At 30.1% G+C, this 21362-nt stretch overlaps 3 protein-coding genes across 6 annotated transcripts; 2 read left to right on the top strand and 1 right to left on the bottom strand.

Moving 5' to 3' along the window:
* Positions 1-1992: 1992 nt before the first annotated feature.
* LOC110263368 (uncharacterized) lies at positions 1993-2679 on the top strand. Its single transcript, XM_021104544.2, has one exon. It carries the CDS (start codon positions 2024-2026, stop codon positions 2375-2377), a length of 354 nt encoding a protein of 117 aa, XP_020960203.2. The 5' UTR covers positions 1993-2023; the 3' UTR covers positions 2378-2679.
* Positions 2680-6790: 4111 nt separating this feature from the next.
* On the top strand, positions 6791-7453 carry LOC110263367 (uncharacterized). Its single transcript, XM_021104543.2, has one exon. The coding sequence runs from the start codon at positions 6843-6845 to the stop codon at positions 7191-7193; it is 351 nt and encodes a 116-aa protein (XP_020960202.2). The 5' UTR covers positions 6791-6842; the 3' UTR covers positions 7194-7453.
* A 1422-nt stretch (positions 7454-8875) lies between these two features.
* Positions 8876-12735, bottom strand: LOC107645319 (synaptotagmin-2). 4 transcript variants are annotated; one of them, XM_021103617.2, is made up of 13 exons: positions 12369-12735; positions 12149-12237; positions 11583-11681; positions 11455-11505; positions 11241-11364; positions 10692-10810; positions 10523-10624; positions 10289-10363; positions 10127-10203; positions 9792-10038; positions 9371-9721; positions 9173-9304; positions 8876-9102 (listed from the first exon to the last, which is right to left on the bottom strand). In XM_021103617.2, exons 3-13 carry the CDS (start codon positions 11628-11630, stop codon positions 8974-8976), a joined length of 1455 nt encoding a protein of 484 aa, XP_020959276.1. In that variant the 5' UTR covers positions 11631-11681; positions 12149-12237; positions 12369-12735; the 3' UTR covers positions 8876-8973. The 4 variants fall into 4 exon arrangements, with proteins under 4 accessions (XP_020959276.1, XP_016204808.1, XP_016204806.1 ...); XM_016349322.3 differs by having other exon boundaries at positions 12355-12621; XM_016349320.3 differs by having other exon boundaries at positions 12149-12277; positions 12369-12482.
* Between the last annotated feature and the right edge of the window lie 8627 nt (positions 12736-21362).

The following is a 21362-nucleotide window of genomic DNA, read 5'->3' as shown; positions in this document are numbered from 1 at the left end:
TGATCTCTATGTATATTTTTTATTTTTTAAAAAAATTAGTCATTTACAATAAAAAAATTTAAATAAATTTATTTGACATAAAATTATTAAATTTTAAAAATAAAATAATTATTTTTTAATAATATTTACAAAAAATTATATTAAAATATCATCTCTAAAATTATTTTATTGTTTTTTATTATTTGTAAATATATTTAGTATTTCGTTATTTTTTAACTTCTTTTGTTTTCGTGATCAAAGTTCTCATAACCTTTTACAGTTTGTTAAAATTTTTCTATCTATCAATAATAATATACAGTCCCTGCCTAATTTATTTTATTTAATTAGCAAAATACATTTAATTAATAAATTAAGATAAACATGGTTATATATTTTTGTAGATATTCTTATCAAAATATCGTTACTGAAATTTTGACTTCAATAATCTCCAATTAATTCTAAAAGTATTAATATATTTCTATTTTAAAATAAATATTAACTTTTGAATGTAAACATGATAGAAAAATATTATTTATATATTAAAATTAATTATTGTATATTTTTATATAAATATATATAATTTAATTTATTTTTAATATATATTTTATATTTTATATTTTAATACGTATTTTATATTAAGGATTAATATTTTGTTGCAGATTTTGGTTAGCGTGGTTGGAAAAGTATATTCTAGAAAAGGTTATAGTATTTAACTATTTATAGACAAGAGAGGATGAATATAAAAATGAAAATATGTTATGAAAGGAAAACTCCAGAGGGTGGATCAAGATAGAATGGATATAGTATTTATAAACAAGAAGAATGAAAAAGTGGTTTTGTCTTCCATACCGAATAGAAAGCGGCTTTTAATTTATTTTTGTTCTGTTGCACTTCACTTTAATTTATAACACTCTCCAATTGAAATTGCATTGTTTTCGAAGGAAAGGAAAGGATAAATGAAGATAAGCACGATGTGGCAATCAATGTTCTCTATCTTTTCCATCATTTCAGACAACCAATATATAACTAGGGACCCAGTTTGGTAATTTAATCAGATATATAAAATAAAGGATCGACTTTTAGAATATATGTTTAAATTATTATTAGTAAGAACTTTTAAATTTAATTTTATACTTTAATAAATATTTAAAAACTTAAATTTATATACTTTTATAAAATTCTTTTCAATTGATAACGTTATAGAATGTATCAGCTAAATTCTAAAATAAAATACGAAGACTACTATATTCTTGTAGCAGTGTATGTGATTTCACTAACTTTATAATTATAAAAACTTGAAAATAACTTTAAACTGTTTATTTATGTTAAAAATAATGATATTCCATACTTTTATATAAAAAAAATTACATAACAAACATTATGTGATGATTTAAATATATGGTTAGTTTATTCTACTAAGTGACTACAATACTGATGTGATAACATTATCATTTAGCTTGTTACATCAATATTTAATCCAACAAATTAATTATATAAATTAAAATAAAAATATTTTAATTTTTATAGAGATTATAATAAAAAAATAGATATTTTATAGAAATAAAAAATTACTTAAGCCATTATTTTTACTTGATGAATAAAATTAAATCTTGATACATAAAAATTTATTTTAATAATTAATTTTAGTATATAAATAATATTTTTTATAAAAAATAAGAATGTCAAAATCATTTTCTTCAATAATAAAATGATAAACAGTGATTTGTGTGCCCTAATTTTATGTAAAAAACAATTTTGTACCAATGATAAATTAATAAATATTTTTAAATTATATTTTATATTAATTAATTATTATTAATTAATAATGACTTAAATTTTATTTTTCAAAATATAAAATTAATAATGATTAATTATAATGATTTAAAATTGATTAGTTAAATATAGTTTATCTATATCTTTTTTAAAAAAAAATTATAAAATAAAGTTAAAAGAAGAGAGCGTACAGAGACTCAACATTGTATATTGAGAAGTAAAAGTTTAAAGGGCGTGTTTGTTGTTATTCTTTCTCATAGATTTGATATCGATGATGGCAACAATTAGCGACAGAGTGGTGAGCAACCTCACAGTCATCTATGTGGCAGTGATAGCATGTATGAAGGTGTACGGCCTTGCGTGTGGCCAAAACCTGGGAGGCGCTTTTGCTCTCCTCTTCTTCTCTTCCATCTTCGTGGCTCTCATCTTGCTGTTAGCACTCGCCTGGGACCTATCACGCAAGGCCGCGTATGTATTTGCCGCCTCGGCCGCTGCAACAAACAACCATCGTTCTCACAAGACATGTAAAGGAGGCATCTGCTGGCATGGTGTTGCCGTCCAATCACCCGCTTCTCAGGTCCGTTTCAGGCTCCCACACCATCTTCCCACTTATCCCACTTTCTAATCCAAACACAACACCGCCTCACTTCGCAGTTCAGACACATCTTTTTCTTTATAATATATAGATACTTATGCCGAATCAAATCATGAGTAGTAACTGCTGAGATGTCAAATTTCGATAGGAAAATAGTAATTTTAATTTTAGTTTTCTAAGCATACATGTATACAAGTGTTTATGTTGTTTTTTTGCTATGTTTTACTGGTTTCTGCTTTTAATTTGTTTCTTTTGGTGTGTGTGATGTACTTGTAGTTTCTTAGATTTATGTTGCTTTAACCACTTTGGATATATTAATGTTATTTATATTATTTTTTATTAGTTTAATATTGATAATAATTAATTATAATAAGAGTACATAAAAAGTACATAAATTTAAATATATAATATTTTTTTAATTTTTTATTTTCATTGATTTAAAATTTTTAAAATAAAAAGAACTAATTACTGTTATATTATTTTTTTTCTTTTTTAAATTAAGAATTTCGATATGTATAGTTAAATTTGTGTATATACTTCCTCTGCAATATAACAGCTGATCAAATTGAATTTATATGAACAAATAATGATGATGAATTTATTAATTATTTTGTATAATTAAAAATATTATAGGTAGTTAAAAAGATGCTGGTTTTTTTGTTAGCATAGTATGCTAATAGTATATTCCAAGTGAAAACTGATGATTGATGAGAGATTATAGATGAAGGAGAGTGGGAACTAAATAGATAGAGTTGGTGAGTGTGGACTAATAATAATGTATGCAATTTTTTACTATTCTTGCTTTGACATATTCGGAAAAAGCAATATTTTAGGTATATATTAAAATTAATTATTAATATAAAATATATATTAAAAATAAATTTAAAATATATATTAATTAATTTTAATATATTAATAATATTAAAAAAATAAAAAACAATTATTTTTTTAAAGAGTTAGCTAATATATATTATAAGGATACAAACTAAAGTTATAAATTAAAAAAATTATATAAAATTTAAATTTTTAATGTATTTATTATTTATTTATTAAAATAAAAAGATTTATTTTAAATTTTTTTATTAATAATATTTTAACTTGTACTTTTAAAATATATATTAACTAAATCCTTTCTTAAATTGGTTCTTATTATAACAAATGAGATCAGTTATTAATTGGGGGAACTTATGCGTAATAGCTAAAAAAAATATAAAAAATTAATTTTTAATTAATTAATATTAGTATTTTTTTAAATTAAATTTTTTTGAAGAATTTAGAATTTAAACTTTACAAATTAGAATTTAGAGTTAAAAATTTATAATGTACAACCTAAAATTTAAGATAAATAAAATTATAAAAATTTAATTGATATTGATTAAAAAAATTGCTTTACTAACATTGCTCTGTCTCTAATCTACTCTGAGGGCACTGTCATTCATACAACACATATAACCCTATCATATTACAATTTATTTCATCTAACTTTATTAAAAAAATTTCTAAGAAGTTTTAATTTGGTGACTATTTTTGGAGGATATATAGTACTGTTAATGATAAACAAAAGATAATACTTGATTCTAACATCCATGTTGTATTTCTTGTACGGTATAACCAACCAAAATACAGAACCCTGTATTATATGTTCCGGTGTGTTGTCTTTTATTAATTATACGTATCTGATTAGGACCCATCAGACATAACTAAAAATCAGGGGTCCCTTGTGTTGCGTATGATAATAACTTGTTTGGCCTTGAATTAGCCATTTGGCCACAGCATATAAAATGCGGATTCCAATATGGTTTTTATAAGATTCTGAGGAAGGAAAATTTCTAAATAGCAACAGTGACTTTTGATAAATACTAAATACCAATTACCAATGGTTACGTAGTCCATGGTGGCAACTAGCAGAATCAGAGTCAGCGATGACTTACCTACTTTTGATTTTTTTTCAAATAAGAAAATTAGCCTAAAGGCCATTGGCTAACAAGTTAATGAATTTTGTAATATAAAAATATTATTTGTATATTAAAATGATGTTATATATTATATTTAGTAACTGATTTATGTACACATAATATAGTAGTTGTTTGCAATAATGTGGTTAAACAAACTTAATGTACCTTAATCAAAGGCAATGTAATTACAAAAGTAGTAATGGATTTTGCAATAATAGTCACATTGCAATACTTGAAACATGTTACTGCTCAAATCCAATGACATGAGTGAAGTGCATTGAGAAATTGAATTTGTAATAGGACCACTCATTTTATTTTATTGCTATTTAAGTTCAACTCTCTCAACCTCAGCAAATCAAATCCTGAGAGGTTGTTGTTGGAGGCTTCGAGAATTGTCAAAGAAGGCAAGTCGAACCATTCAATAAGTTAGAGAAAAACTCAAAACAATCTCTAACAATTACCTTAAAAGAAAACGAGGTCCTTAACAAAAATAAATTCAATTCGACTCCTGACAATTATTTTGAAAGGACAACAGGACTTCTGTGCCAAAAAAAAGTCAATGTTATTTTTTTTTGACACAAGAGCTAATCTGTCCAAAAAAAATATATCAGAGATCGAATTGGATATTTTTTTCTTGGGAGCCTCGTTGTCCTTTCGAGATAATTGTCAGGGGCGGATGGGTATTCACCCAATAAGTTATCAGCTATCCGAATTTTTATCAAGGACTTGCAGTTCCCAAGCTCCATGGGAATGTAACCAGAGAAGTAGTTGTTCATTAGAATCAGGGTTTTCAGTTTAACACTTGTGCATAGATTTGGAGGAATTAACCCTAACTCTCTGGAATCTCTCCACTGAGATTGTTATAAGATAAATCAAGAAGGAAACTTGCCAGTGAGATAATTCATCTGCAGATACAATTTGTTCAGGTTTTTAAAAGAGCTTAAACTGTTTGGCCATGTCAAGAACTTCAAGTGATGACATGTGTTCTGCAGATTCTTCAAGTTTCCAAAGCTTGCAGGCAACTTTCCTCTTAAATTGTTGGTGCTTGAGTCCAAGTGTTTGAAGCTTTGGATGTCACCAAAACTATCTGGAATGGTGCCAGAGAAGTAGTTTCCTGAGAGTCTTAGGTACTTTAGTTGCTTCAGCTGGCAGTGGTCCTGTGTCAAGTACAAAGCCTTAGATAATTCATTGTAGAATATGGAGTTTTATCATTTGGTCATGTTGAGAGTGATTTGTCCAGGGAAATAGCCCCTGAAGTGGTTATGGGAGATGTTCAAGTGTTTGATTGCACTGACTTATGGTGAGGTTGATGAGATTCTCCAACTTTCCAATCTCTGCTGGAATGGTGCCAAACAGAGGAACCTAGGAAACATTCAGGCCAATTACTCTCCAGTTTTTGGAAAGATAAGACTTGTCTACCAACATTCATAACTATTAACTACACATATTAAATGTGCTCTAAAAATGTCATATTATAGCTATTGTAAAATTACCCCAGAGAAGGAACAGTGTGTTGAGGGAGAATCAGAAGACGTGGTGTTGTTCCAGTCTTCATGACACTCTTGAGCTTTAACAACGCTTCCATGTCACTGTTTCCACCGCAGACCCTTATTATGCAAAGCCATAAAACTGAAGCATGCAACATAATATGGCACAAGGCTTTAGGAATGATAAGTTGGAGATGGAAGTAGCCGTTTAGGAATGTTTTAGTAATTGACAAGAATGAGCAAGATGTGTTCATGATGGATGTAATATCTTGTATTCTTCACTAGCTTAGTTTTATAATTATAAAAACTTGAAAATTACTTTAAACTGTTTATTTATGTTAAAAATAATGATATTCCATACCTTTATATAAAAAATTACATAACAAACATTATGTGATGATTTAAATATATGGTTAGTTTATTCTACTAAGTGACTATAATACTCATGTGATAACATTATCATTTAACTTGTTACATCAATATTTAATCCAACAAATTAATTATATAAATTAAAATAAAAATATTTTAATTTTTATAGAGATTATAATAAAAAATAAATATTTTATAGGAATAAAAATTTACTTAAGCCATTATTTTTAATTGATGAATAAAATTAAATCTTGATACATAAAAATTTATTTTAATATTTAATTTTAGTATATAAATAATATTTTTTTATAAAAAATAAGAATATCAAAATCATTTTCTTCAATAATAAAATGATAAACAGTGATTTGTGTGCCCTAATTTTATGTAAAAAACAATTTTATACCAATGATAAATTAATAAATATTTTTAAATTATATTTTATATTAATTAATTATTATTAATTAATAATGACTTAAATTTTATTTTTTAAAATATAAAATTAATAATAATTAATTATAATGATTTAAAATTGATTAGTTAAACATAGTTTATCTATATCTTTTTTTTAAAAAAATTATAAAACAAAGTTAAAAGAAGAGGATCGTAGAAAGACTCAACATTGTACATTGAAAAGCAAAAGTTAAAAGACGGTGTTTGTTGTTCTTTCTTAGAGATTTGATATCAATGATGACAACAATTAGCGACAGAGTGGTGAGCAACCTCACAAGCATCTATGTGGCCGTGATCGCATGTATGAAGGTGTACGACTTTGCGTGTGGCCAAAACTTGGGAGGCGCTTTTGCTCTCATCTTCTTCTCTTCCGTCTTCGTGGCTTTCATCTTGCTGTTGGCACTCGCCTGGGACCTATCACGCAAGGCCATGTATGCATTTGCCGCCTCGGCCGCTACAACAAACAACCATCGTTCTCACAAGACATGTAAAGGAGGCATCTGCTGGCATGGTGTTGCCGTCCGATCACCCGCTTCTCAGGTCCGTTTCAGCCTCCCACACCATCTTCCTACTTATCCCACTTGATCCAAACACAACACCACCTCACTTCGCACTTTAGATACATCTTTTTGCTTATAATATATACATACTTATGCCGAATCAAATTATGAATAGTGACCGCTGAGATGTCAAATTTCGATAGGGAAACGGTAATTTTAAATTTAGTCTTCTAAGCATACATATATACAAGTGTTTATGTTGTTTTTTTGCTATGTTTTACTGGCTTCTGCTTTTAATTTGTTTCTTTTGGTGGCTTGTCGGTGATGTACTTGTAGTTTCTTAGATTTATACTGCTTTAATCATTTGGATATGTTAATGTTATTTATATTATTTTTATTAGTTTAATACTGATAGTAATTAATTATAATATATAAGAGTATATAAAAATACATAAGTTTAAATATATAATATATTTTTTTATTTTTTTTGTTTTTATTAATTAAAAACTAAAAAAAATTAATTACTGTTATTTTTTTTAAATTATGAATTCCGATATGTATAGTTAAATTTGTATATATACCTACTTTGCAATATAACAGCTGATCAAATTGAATTTATATGAATAGATAATGATAATGAATTTATTAATTATTTTGTATAATTAAAAGTATTATACATTAAATACGTAGTTAGAAAGATGATGATTTTTTTTTGCTAGTATAATATATAATTGTATATGATTGATCAGAAATTTATGCAGGAAATAGATTAACGAGAGTGGGGACCAAATAGTTAGAGTTTGGTGAGTGTGGACTAATAATAATGTATGCAATTTTTTACTATTCTTACTTTGACCGGAAAAAAGTATATTAAAATTCATTATTAATATAAAATATATATTAAAAATAAATTAAAAAATATATTAATTAATTTTAATATATAAATAATATTAAAAAAATAAAAAATAATTATTTTTTTAAAAAATTAGCTAATATATATTATAAGGTTACAAACTAAAGTTATAAATTAAAAATAAATATGTAAAATTTAAATTTTTAATGTATTTATTATTTATCTATTAAAATAAAAAAATATTTTAAATTTTTATTAATAATAATTTTAACTTGTACTTTTAAAATATATATTAATTAAATCTTTTTTTAAATTGGTTCTTATTATAACAAATGAGATCAGTTATTAATTGGGGAAATTTATGCGTAATAGCTAAAAAAATATAAAAAATTAATTTTTAATTAATTAATATTAGTAGTTTTTTTAAATTAATTTTTTTTGAAGAATTTAGGATTAAAACTTTACAAATTGGAAGTTAGAGTTAAAAATTTACAATGTACAATCTAAAATTTAAGATAAATAAAATTGTAAAAGTTTAATTGATATTGATTAAAAAAAAATTGCTTTACTAACAGTCTAACATTGCTCTGTCTGAATCAGGACCAAACCACACATGCACGCTACTCTAATCTACTCTGAGGGCACTGTCATTCATACAACACATATAACCCTATTATATTACAATTTATTTCATCTAACTTTATTAAAAATTTTTCTAAGAAGTTTTAATTTGCTTAGCTTCACTTGTATATTTATATGGAGGTTTCATTAATACCTTCAAATATTTTTTGGAAACCACTTTAAATATTCTTGCACTTGCTGCAGAACATATTCGTTTTCTGCATTAAATTAAAAGGAATTTGAATGTCTCATAACCACGTGTTGCTAATTAGTAATTCACAAAACATTCTATGAAGAGTAACTCCTAAGGTACTTATTGAAGTTGTTTGTTTAATGTATTCAAGAAAATGCTCCAAATTTTCTTTACAAAATTATAAACACGGTATGATGATCAAGGAGTTCTCCACTGAAGCTCAATTTGAATCTTTCCATTTCTTGAGTCAATGAGATGATATTTCTCGTTGATTCTTTTGTTGCTAACAGCATCAGATAGATTTATATCCACATAACCCAAGGTTTCCTGCATGCAAAAAGATAATCATAAATAGAGCGGACAAATTAGTTACTCAAGATTTAAAAATGATCATTACCTTGGGATGAAGCAGGCCTAGTTTAGAGGAGGCACTAAGCACTTCAACATATAGCCTCTCATTGGTGGGAGGTTCCTCCAGTGTAAATTGAAATGTTTCATTCCATCTTGGATCTCTATTTTTCTTCACATGCTGCAAAGTTAAGACTCAAATTAAAACTTGTGTTCATTCTAAATAGAATAAGAAAATAAATAACACCTTGGTTTTCCTCTCCTCTCCTTTGAAAATGAGTCTTGCATATGGATTTGTGTGGTGTTTCCCTTCAACATCTTCAGCTTCATGGATGATAATAACAAGCAAACCACCAGTGGCAGGTGTTCCTTCAGGAGCCTTTTCTATTGCATTAGGGTCCTCTGAATTCTGAGCCAACTCATCATCTTTAAAAGGCTTATACAGAACTTGTACTGTGATCTCTCCCCTTGACTTCTCATTTTCTGGATCATTAGGCTCCATAGTCTTGTGTAAATCAAGAGTCAGCTCTTTCGCTTCGTCCGCTGTAAGCTCTTTCAATTGAATCACATTCATTCCCATCTTGTCATGCTTCCCAATCTAGGCAATTCAAAGTTTAAGAAACATGTCTTACAAAGTTTGTTACATATAATCTTTTAAACACAATTACCTGCTCCCAATCATAAACACTAAGTTCCAAGAATTGAGATTCCGGATCTTTGACAACCATATTGAATTCCTCATTCCATTCTGGATTCAATTTCTTATATTTCACAGTAGTTTTCTTTGAAGGAAGTTTGTCTTCAGAGAGTTTAAGCTTCACGTACGGGTCTGCTCCTCCGAGTAGATCTTTCTTCTTGAGATTTGTTGCTCTAAGAACCTTCACATGGAGGATTCCTACAGGTACTTTCATGGCCCTAACAAAACAAACCAAGCAAACTTATTAGCTCACTCTAACACCTAATAATGTTATGAAACTGATGAAAGGAAGAAAATAAAACATACTTTGTTGGATCCATTATCTGCACCTCAAGGGCCTTAGGCCATAAGTACATTTTTGCAACCTGTTCTTTGATGATTTCCTGAAAAATCAGTGCTAGAACTTCACAAACACAAGTTGATGACTAGCCAATATGTTGGACCAATTTGAATATGAGTATTAGATACCTGGACAAGCCTATAAACACCAGGAATAGACATGACATCAGCTCCAAGAAGTTTTAATCCAAAGTCAACATGTGGCTGCAATCAAAAGAATGTTTAACAACACAATGTGACCATTATTTTGCTCATTAGTTTCTGTAATTTATATAGAATTGGCCAAAGTATCAGATATTTTTGCTATCACTAGAAATCACAATGAAAATAGTCATTAGAGAGTTTGATATATATCATACACACCTTCTCCATGAGCGACACATAAATATTTGCAAAGCAAGGAAAACTTGGGACTAAAGGCTTCAATGTAATTCGTGGAGAGGCAAATACTTGCAGATCAACAACCTGGCATGTTAAAATCATAAGTCAAACATTTCTTTTTCTGTTCTTCAGATACTAAGAGAATACAAACCTGAACTGTGGCTCGCAAGCCGAATGCTTTGATTGCAACTATAATGTTAGGATTCCCAGCCCATTTTACTGATGGTTCCATAATTAACTCCTTTTCATCAGTATTGTAGACTTTCATTCCTGAATATATTGACAAATTTATGGGTCAAAATTGTGTCTCCATGGATCAGATGAATAAATACTTTGGAATTGTGAAAGATAACGGCACAACAATCCATCACAATGATTTCATCTTTTCAGTGCAATCAAGACCTTTGACATTACTTAAGTGACAAGGTACCAATAATTTATAATCTGTTATCTTTTAGCAGCCAACCTTAGCTTCAAAGAATCTTACATGTAAATAAAACTAACCAGTTTACTACTAGCTCAGTTCTGTACACTTGATGGTATTGACATGTCACAATAAGAACCACATAAAAATCACAAAGAGTTTGTTCTTTTCATTGTTTTCACTTTTTTCTTCCTAACATTCTAAGATTTTCACTTTTTCCTTCCTAAACATATGGAGAGAAAGAAAAGTAACATTGAAAACAAATAAGAGCTCAACCTTGAAAAGTTGGAGGTAGAGAACCCAAGGTAAGCGTTTCGAATTCTACTGAATCAATCTTGTACTTGGGAATTTGCTCAGCAATAATGGGCTTTGCTATAGTCCTTGCAGTCTTGCAAATTGCCTAAGAAGATTGAATTGTTGTTACTATTTGGAAAAATGTGATAAGAAATTATGATAAGGCCACAGTATACAATCTTGGTAGATTGCATACCTTGTCTAGATAAGGCCACAAATGCTCAACAAATCTATTGAGCCAGTCAAGCTGCAAACAAGAAAAACATGATAAACTTTTATTTAGAAACCCAAGAAATATACAAGGGGTAAAGTGTAACAACATACACGATCAAAATCTGGATTCTTTATCCACAATGGTATCTCTGGAAGCATTTGTTGCAGAGTTTTGGCATCTTGCTCGGCCAAAGGACGAATTATGGGATCCTGAAATTAAGAATGTCATAGTCTGAAAGTGTTAATTAACTAACCAAAAGATAAGGTAATGAATAGCATCTTCTAAAGTCTATAGTTAAATCATAACAAAACTTTGAAGCTACCCTCTTTCCCCACTATGGTGTTTCAGCTGAAATTCAGTAGTGATTAAAGCTGATATAGTAAAATTATATTAGATTCAACAAATAAGTCATGATTAAAGGAAGAAAAGGCAGACCAAGTACTGCATTTTCCTTGGATTAGAACCTTAATTATGACACATCTTATATGAAAACTAAGTATTGCTTTTTGGCATCTTACTTTAGACAAAAACAATCTTCATCAATAAAAATTATCATAGAAAAAATCTACTATATAGCATATACACCTAGCAAGGAGGTACCTTTTAGTTTCATGCAAAAGTCTTCTAATGGCAAATTAATAAGAAGAGTTGAATTAGTTTAGAGGAAGAAACTAACCTTGACATGTGTTGGCTGAAAGTATATAAACACATAGTATCCAATGACCACACCAATTGAAGTTCCAATTCCAAAGCCAAAACAAGTACCTATGGTACTAAAAAAACCCATCTTAGCTGAAAGTTTTGTCTGTTCAATGTGTAAAAAGGAGAGTGAAGCTAACTAAAATTTGCAAAATAACAGACTGTGAGTAGTTAAGTAGAGACCTGAACTCACTCACTTTGTGTGCCTGAAAAAGACAAGAACCTATCTTTAATTTGTATATCTTATTAGAAAAACGTTCCCTTGAAAACCAGTGGCCAGTAAGATCAACCATCATTTGATCCACACAAAACTGTTTGATAACGAAATTTGCAAAGGCGCGTGAGGTGGCAATTAATTAGTGTCGGTAAGGTCCTCTATGCTCTTTCAGATATGTATTTTTCTTCTTTGACAGAGAGGTAGGGGCCAGTGATCTTATTACACTGCATTCATTCATAAATATATGATAATCTACGGTAAACTTATGAATACCATTTTCTCTCAAAATATCAGACGATGGAGGTCCCACTCTCCCTCTAGCACATGTTTCTGTGTCCATTGTAATTGAGACAAAACTCACAAACTTTCTGATTTATTAATAATGCTTCCTTATAATTTTGTGCTTCCCACATCATTCCTTTTCAGTGTGTTGCATTTGCATGTATACATAATTCTTACTGGATAGTGGATACATAATTCCTGTAAAAGAATAAAATGAAAAAGTGCCTGGGCCACCTTCCAACACAGACAATATTATGCAATGCATTAATGCTGGGAACAGAACCACTTGCCAGATCTTTTGAACCTTTCTTCTTTTCTTTTATTTTATTTTTTATTTCATGAAGACAAGTCCATCATCATCCAAGACCAATTACAAGCGAGATAATACTTAATTTGGTCCCTGAACTTACACGCGAGTCTCAATTTAGTCCTTGAAGTTTTAATTGCCTCTGTTTAGTCCCCGAAGTTTATAAACGTGCCTCATATTAGTCCCTGACACAATTTTTAGTATAAAAACGTTAATAGAGCGCTGTTGTAGACTATCACATGTCACGTTAAAACTTGTAAAATGATGCAGTTTTGGTTTTGACATTTAAATAGCTCAAAAACGACATCGTATTACTTATTTTATTAGGTAAAATTTTAATAAACACCATTTAGGATGTTTTTAGGTTATTTGAGTGCCAAAACCAAAACGACATCATTTTATAAAGTTTAGTATGACATCCGGCTGTCACGACAGTGTTCCGTTAACGTTTGTACGTTGAAAATTGTTTCAAGGACTAACATTAGTTATGTTCATAAAGTTCGGGAACTAAATAGAGGCAATTGAAATTTCAGGGACTAAATTGAGACTCGCGTATAAGTTTAGGGACCAAATTAAGTATTATCTCGTTACAAGCTATTGCCAACATTTTCTTAACAAAAAATAAAGTAATGACACAAGAAAAAAACGCTATTGATAACATTATTGTCTCTATCAATTCCATGATCCAAGTCCCTTTTTTTTTTGTTAATGTAAAAATCAGCTTATGGATTAAAATAAAAGAATTAGAGAGGGGAAAAAAATCCGGTGCATATTGTCCTGTCATTCAAGTTTCATTTTCACAAGCTTAATCATAATGTCAAAGGGACGGTGCTATGTACTTTGATTTTTAAGTTCTTCTCTCATCCGTTAGGACCTGAAAAACAATCCAAGATTGTGAATCTGTACTTTTTCCTTCTATTAAGGTCAGCAAGGGTGAAAATCTTGCTTAGATATATCTGCCTATAATTAGTTGCAGCTTTTCTTTGTCCTTTTCCTCCAATATGGCCCAAACTTTAGTGACAACTCAAACACTACACTAGAGGATTCAACTCTAAAGACTAGGATGTATCTCATAGTCATTAGACTACTCGATCTATTTTCTTTTTCATAAAAAATGTTCTATTTCTTTATAGGAATTTTTAGATTTTTAATATTTGTGATTTCATCAACAACTATGTTAAGGTATAATATTAGAAAATAATTAAGATAATATATAGACTTCTGCTGCCTAAAATTTTATCCTCTAACCTAGCAAGATAGAAGTTAATTTTCTACGGATTTGAACTTGATGGTTATCAATGACTAAGAGAATGGGGGGTTGAATCTTAGCTTCTTTTTCTACTGAATAGTACTTTTGTTTTTTCAAAAAAACTTAGCAGATATTTAATGTAATGTAGCCTACATCCAATTTCTGTCACAACTATGATGGAATTTCACTATCTCTTTTCAAGAATACAAACACCAATGCTTCCCTAGGATCTACCCAATCCTATATGGAACAAATCCAGATTCTAACACAATCCGAATTTGACTAGAACTCACCTTACTTTTAACTGCAAAGTGCTAACCCAACTTACAAAAAAAATCCCTACAGAATCATGACACAAAACAGAAAAGATGTACAAAGCAAACTTGAGACAGCTTATGGCTTTTTCTCACTGTTTATCTCACTGTCTTTTACCTTTCGTTGATTTTTTCTTACAAACCACATCATATTTGCTTTTTTCAATGAGACTCAGACAGAATAAACTGAGAAAAAGAAAATACTACATGAACTATGTGAAGAAGAAGGATTCAAACAGTTTGGGTAGTTATGAAAGTGAACTCCGTGCTTTTCACTTACTCTCTTTGCCTTCAACCTTTGGCCGTTCACCCTTAATATAGAAGAATGAATGTTTCAAGGTTGAATCAGGTTCAACCCTAACACTGTCTTCTTCTCCAACATCAGATACTAGCAGCGACTTCATTAGAGAGGAGAGAGAAATTCGAATCTGTTGCATGCAACTCATCTATTCTCTCTCATCCTTTTTCTTCAAGCTTCTTCAATCTTGACTGTTGAGCTTGACTTTGGCTCCAAGTTTTGGTTTTGAGCATTGATGAACTTCTGAACCAAGTTGACTTCACATTTTTCATTGTTGCTTCTTCTGTACTTGAGACCTTGTGGCTTTCTTCTTGGTTCCTCGGTGTAGCACAAATGAGGGAAGATACTTTTGATGTGCTTTGACCGAGTGAGACTAATTACTTGGTTGTAAACTCTTTTTCTTGTTTTGATTTAGCAAAGCTCTTTTTGCCTTTCTTCCTCACCATTCTTCTGTGGTTTTCATTTTCTTCTTTCTTCTTCTTTGATTAACGTGACCGAAGCAAGAGTGAGAAGAGAGAAAAGTGATGGCTTTCGATGGAAATTTCAAGGAAATTAAAGTGAATTGAAACTTGGGAATTAAGTTGCTTGAACCATGGAAGTAGGTAACCGTAAGAAAAATTTCAAGTGTAAGGAAAACACCGGTGTTCCAGTTATTTTAACTATTGATTTTAATTAATTATATTATATATATCTTTTATAATTCAGATCAACAGTTAAAACAACTAGAATATAAGTATTCTCGATATACTTAAAACTCTTCCGATGACCGTATGAAGCTTAGGTTACTTTACTGATTGGGCTTGGTTTATTTCTTTGGGCCCTTTTTGTTTTCTTTCTTCAGCCATTAGTCTTGAATCAATTTGGTATAAAGCTGAATTTGTTTATTGATAAGTGAGCTTGTTTAATTGAACCAACATGAAATTTAATTTGCTTTGCTGCATAGTACTACACCAAATACATCACACAAACAATTGGTCATATTTTAATAAACACTTAATAGTTAACAATACTCTAATAATGTTTGTTCATTATTTTAATTGAATATTAGTTTTCCAAGCTCAACAAAACTCTATCTAAAGATTTATTGTTGACAAATAAATTGCTGCATAGACAAAGCGAGATTCTTAATCAAATTTTTAATTAGGCAAATTAATATTTGCCAAAAAAATAGAACGGGCTTTTTTTTTGGTATAATGGAACGGGCTCTTGACGGTGTTAAATATTGGACAGATTTAAAAGTTAAAGGCCGAAGTGAGATGATAAGGCCATCCCAAAAAGTATTTGTTGCATGTGGCGATATTGGCGAAGATTTTTGTGTGGCTTTCCTTCACCTGAAAGTGCTTGACAGCAATGTCTTAAGCAACAGTCCAAACACAACACAGCCAAAATATTGCACACAAAAATTGATTCCTCCTACACATCTCTAAACGACATATATAGAAAATGATGTGCAGCAATGATTATAATATTTTAGCAAAAGAGAAAGTATAGGAACCAATGGAATATTTGTATAATGTGTACAATGGAGGTTTAAGAAAGTATTAGAGATATAACCATTAGTGTTATCTTTTTTCATCAGCTGAAGTTTTTGGGATGAGTGGTATCATGACATGGTATCAGAGCTCTAAATTCGAAAGGTCAAAAGTTCGATTCTTGGTGAATCCCAAAATTAGTTTAAGTTTTTGGGATGAAATGTTTATTATCTCTAGTATCCGGATAGTTATTCTGGATAGTATGGGTGATGTTCATTTTTTAACTCATATAGGCCATTGTACACATTGTATAAATATTCTATTGGTCCCTATAGTTTCGCGAAATTTTCAATTAGGTCTCTATACTTTTTTTCCTTTCAATTGGGTTCCTATACGTTAATTTTTTTTCAATTTAGTCCCTATCGTCATAAAATCGTTTGAAATAACAGAATATTCCATCAAAAAATTGAATATTCTCATAATTTAGTTAAAAAACCTAATTAAAAACATCTCTATTTTTTTGAAATACCAAAAATACCCTTTATATTTTGTCCCCCAAAATCTGAGAACTCTAACTACCCCTAAGTTATTCTCCTAAGTTCTCAATTGGATTTCTCCTCCGTCGCATTCTACTGCTGTCTTTCATGGCGTCGTCGTTGTCCGTCGCTGGGTGGTCGTCGTCCCTCTGCGTCGCCCACGGGTGCTCTGTTCTGCTCCGCTCGTCCGCCTTGCCTATTGCATCCTCCTTGCCTCACCGCGCCTCGGGTGCCTTGTCTCGAATTGCCGCTCCTCGACTCCGTTTTGTTGTCTGGATTGGTTCTGCAACAATAGGTGATAATTGAATTTTGTTTTAGTTTTTCAACTGTTGGATCGGAGGAGATGAAGGGACCAGGTGGCATGTGAGAAGGAAACTAGTCAGATGGCTTTCATTTGTTTGAATTGCAAAGATCGGGAGTAGAATGAACATGTGGGTTTCTGTCAGTGTTGGGTAATAATTCTTCTCGATAATGTCTTCTTCCCACTACACTAAGAACAGGAGAAATGTTATGCTTAAAATAACTAGTAGTCAAACGGCATCCTCTCCCGATTCTAATGCTTCAGGTACAATGTTGAGAAATCTTGATTGTTAAATACCTCTAATTTTACTTATGCTTATTTTTTGTTGCTGTTCGTATGTAATTTGACTTTATTTGATTAGGTAACCAGCATCCTGAATGACAAGGAGAACCAATTGATCTAATTGTGAAGTTTAGTTTGCTAAAATTAGTTTTGATTATGTTAAAGAATTTTGATTATGAATTCTGATTATGTATTTTATCAGTAATTAATTGATTATGTTAGAAATAAGAAAAGAGGTGAGATTGGAGATAAGGTGTTTGATTAAATGCCTTTGAGAGAGTTGAATTGATTATGAGTTTTGATTATGTATTTTATCTATTATTAATTGATTATGAGTTTAATTGATCATTGTCATAGAGGCATACAGGACTCTCAGAGATCATGGTCCCTATCCTGCTGCCCAGGTCGTGAGAGATTTCCAAGACAAATTTGCAGTTTATTCCGTTTGACAGTGGTTCTAAAACCGCGTTTATTGCTGCAGTGAGTAATACTTGGTCTATCTATTTCCAAGGCAAATTTGCGGCTGCAGTGGCTTGTTCCGATTGACTTGTTGCAGTTGAAGGGAATTTTGGATTCGGATTTAGTGCCATTGAAGTTGAGATATATACTGCTGAACTCATGCTTATGTTTATCTATTTAATTGCCCTTCCATTGTGTTATGTGGATTGATGTCCTTATCTTTAGTTATATTTTCATCATCATATAATAGAATAGTTTTTATTTTAGTCTATACATTATTGTTAACTAATAACAACTAGAATTAAGATCTTATATGAGTGTCTTGCCATGCCGGAGTGTTCTTTCACTATGAGTGTCTTGCCAGGATCCTTCCAAAGGAGGTGGAACTTGTGGATTTGATATATAGACAGAGAGTTTCATGTGCCTTTGTGAGAATGGAAATTCCACTACTCATTGCAAAGGTATCTTACAACCTCAATAATATAATTCTGCCCTTTTAGTAAAGTAATAATCATGAATTGAATTTTGTATGTTATTTTACAGATTATAATGTTGCACAGCACAATACGAGGGCACATATAATTGCAGGTTGTTACTGTCAATTGAAGTGGTGTATTGATTATTGTTCATAGCAAACTTTTTCAAGTTAAAAATGAGGGTAATGTGTTGTATCTGCAGGAACAATAACTAGCATTTCGGTTGCTGGGATATTTAGAATTGGAGCAGGTATCTGGTACTTGAAGAAAGTAAGAGCTAAAGCATCAATAACATGTGGAGTCCAAAGCAATGAGAATATACTCTTCTGTGTGATATATAATTCTTTCTTTAGAAAAAGTTACGTTAATAAATTCTTTATCTTGTTGTATTGTATAAAATTTGATTTGTTATATTTTGGGGGATAATTTTGACAATTCATTTTATATATTTATTATTATTATTATTTCTGTTTCATTTTATTCAATTTTTTTTAGTATGTTCTTAAGATAAGATATTTTGAAAGTTAAAAAAAAAGAAAGTATTTTTGGTATAATTTATATATAAATAAGCAAAAGAATGATAGTGACAAAATAAAAAGGATTATAAGAATATCTTTTTTGTTGTAGAATCATTAAATATGGATTATAGGAATATCTTTCATTGAATATTTATAGTTTTATCGAATTTTCAATTAGGTTCCTATACTTTTTTTTTCAATTGGGTCCCTAAGAGTATACAAGTAATTTCACAATTCACTAACATTTTTTTGACGTTTAACGTTAATAAGGACTAAATTGAAAGGAAAAAAAAAGTATAAAGACCTAATTAAAAATTTCGCGAAATTATAGAGACAAATAGAGTAATTAAACCTAAATTCTATTAGACATGATACTTGTTTAATTATATATATTTTTTGGAAAAATTACGGGTGATTATTAAGAAAAGTAGATTTTATGGTGGTTACTATAACTATGGTGCATTATGATTTGAAAAAAGGGAAAGCCATGAAAGATAAATAAATCCACCTAGCCCTAGCTGCCGAAATATTTTCTAAGTCAGACTGGAACCGTTGGTCACGATCCTCTAAACGGCTATTACTAAAACCATAATCCAACGGTTCCCATCACTCCGGCGGTTGCCGCCCAGTCTTAGAAGTAACCGACCACCACATCTTTTTGCTAATTTACGAGTAAATCTTGACCCATCCCCCCTCTTTATTATTTTTATTTTAATTATCAATACCATCTCTGATCCATGCATATATTATATGGGAAAGTATGAGGAGCTAATGGAATATTTATATAATGTGTACAATGAAAGTTTAAGGAGTATTAGAGATATAATCATTAATGTTACTTTTTTTCATCAGCTGAAGTTTTTGGGATGAGTGGTATCATGATATGGTATTAGAACTCTAGATCCGAAGCTTTTGGGAAGATGTTTATTATCTCTAGTACTCGGATGGTCCCTAGCGGGACTTAATATTATAATCTTAATACTAATTGTAGAATATTCCAACTTGAGTTTGCCGCATTGCACCAGCTATATATATATATACCCTATGCAAGCATCTTGTTATGATAGAATGATATTTAATTTGATTTATTAGAAGGTAAATTATTGTTGAATTGCATCTTCTAACTGCATCATTCTCATTCAATGGATCAAACACTTGCTCCGAATTATTACAAGCAAAAAAGAAATAGCAACCCAAAGAAAAGCATGATAAGAAGAAGCAAATCCATCTCCAATTATTCTCTTCAACAACCACCTCTTCTTCCTCTTCCAACACACGCTCACTACCCTTTGCTACCAAAACCAGGTACCACAATGATTCACAATGTTGAATCCAACAAGAGACCAACACATTATTATTCCTCCTTCTCATCACACTCTCTCACTACTCCCCCTCTCCCTGTGGCTTCAACACCAACCACATGCAATATTATTGGACATGCCATGCTTTCAAGTAATGTTTTGTCTCCCCCACCTAGCAGCCTACCACTACCAAAGTTTTGTATCAGTTCAAAGCTAAGTTGCAAAGCCAAAACTACTGGTTGTGCTCTACGCCTCAATTGAACTTCATTTTCAGAAAGAAAGATAAGATAAGATGATATGAAGAAGGTGATTTTGTTAGAACCACAAGTAATTTGGTCGGTCTTGATGGTGATCTACGTTATTAACTAATATAATAATAATGATACATGTTTAGTATATTAAGCTGTTTTTATGATATGTTATCGTTGTTGTTTGTTCTTTTCCCAATGGGAGTGATGATGCCCTTTTTTTTTTGTAAGGTGCATTTTGTGTATACCACTTTTGTTTTTCAATTAGTGGTGCACAGCAGATGCTGATGGAGCCTTTTTTTTTTCCACCCTACTCATCCATGTAATACTCTCTCATTAATTAATTACAAGTTCAAGTTATAATTTATAAGACTTATTTTTGCTGTATGAGCATACTATCTAGAATAACCATTCGAGTAGTAGGGATAATAAACATCTTTCTAAAAACTTAAACTGATTTTTGGGTTCACCAAGGATCGGACTCTTGACCTTTTAAATTTAGAGTTCTAATACCATGTTATGATACTACTCATCCCAAAAGTTTCAGCTGATAAAAAAGGTAACACTAATGGTTATATCTCTAATACTCCCTAAATTTCTATTATACACATTGTACAAATATTTCATTGGCTTCTCATACTTTCCCTTATATTTAGTTGTAATAGCTAGACTATATTATTATTATTATTATTATTATTATTTGTTTTTGAGTTGTTTCTCTTTATTATACTATATTTATATCTTGTTACTCTAATTTTGGATTTTTAATAGGGTAAATCATACAAATAAAATAATTCCAACTTAAAATTACAAAACTACTTCATATTTTAAATTAGAATGAGTTAGAATCAATTTATGTTGTTTACATATAACTTGATTCGATTTATTATAAATGTGTTCCAAGTCAAAAATAACTTAATTTAATTTAATT

The sequence above is a fragment of the Arachis ipaensis genome, chromosome B6, assembly GCF_059453495.1.
Source record: "Arachis ipaensis isolate K30076 ecotype BB chromosome B6, ASM5945349v1, whole genome shotgun sequence".
NCBI lineage: Eukaryota > Viridiplantae > Streptophyta > Magnoliopsida > Fabales > Fabaceae > Arachis > Arachis ipaensis.
Note: the sequence above shows the minus strand (reverse complement) of the source record. Positions and strands in the feature narration are given on the sequence as shown.

Coding starts and splice junctions, on each gene's coding strand:
- LOC110263368 (XM_021104544.2), top strand. CDS start 2,024: ATGATGGCAACAATTAGCGACAGAGTGGTGAGCAACCTCACAGTCATC.
- LOC110263367 (XM_021104543.2), top strand. CDS start 6,843: ATGATGACAACAATTAGCGACAGAGTGGTGAGCAACCTCACAAGCATC.
- LOC107645319 (XM_016349320.3), bottom strand. CDS start 12,467: ATGATGGTTGATCTTACTGGCCACTGGTTTTCAAGGGAACGTTTTTCT. Junction 12,278..12,368: donor GTCTTTTTCAGGCACACAAA/GTGAGTGAGTTC, acceptor CACATTGAACAG/ACAAAACTTTCAGCTAAGAT. Junction 10,625..10,691: donor GCTTGCGAGCCACAGTTCAG/GTTTGTATTCTC, acceptor TTAACATGCCAG/GTTGTTGATCTGCAAGTATT.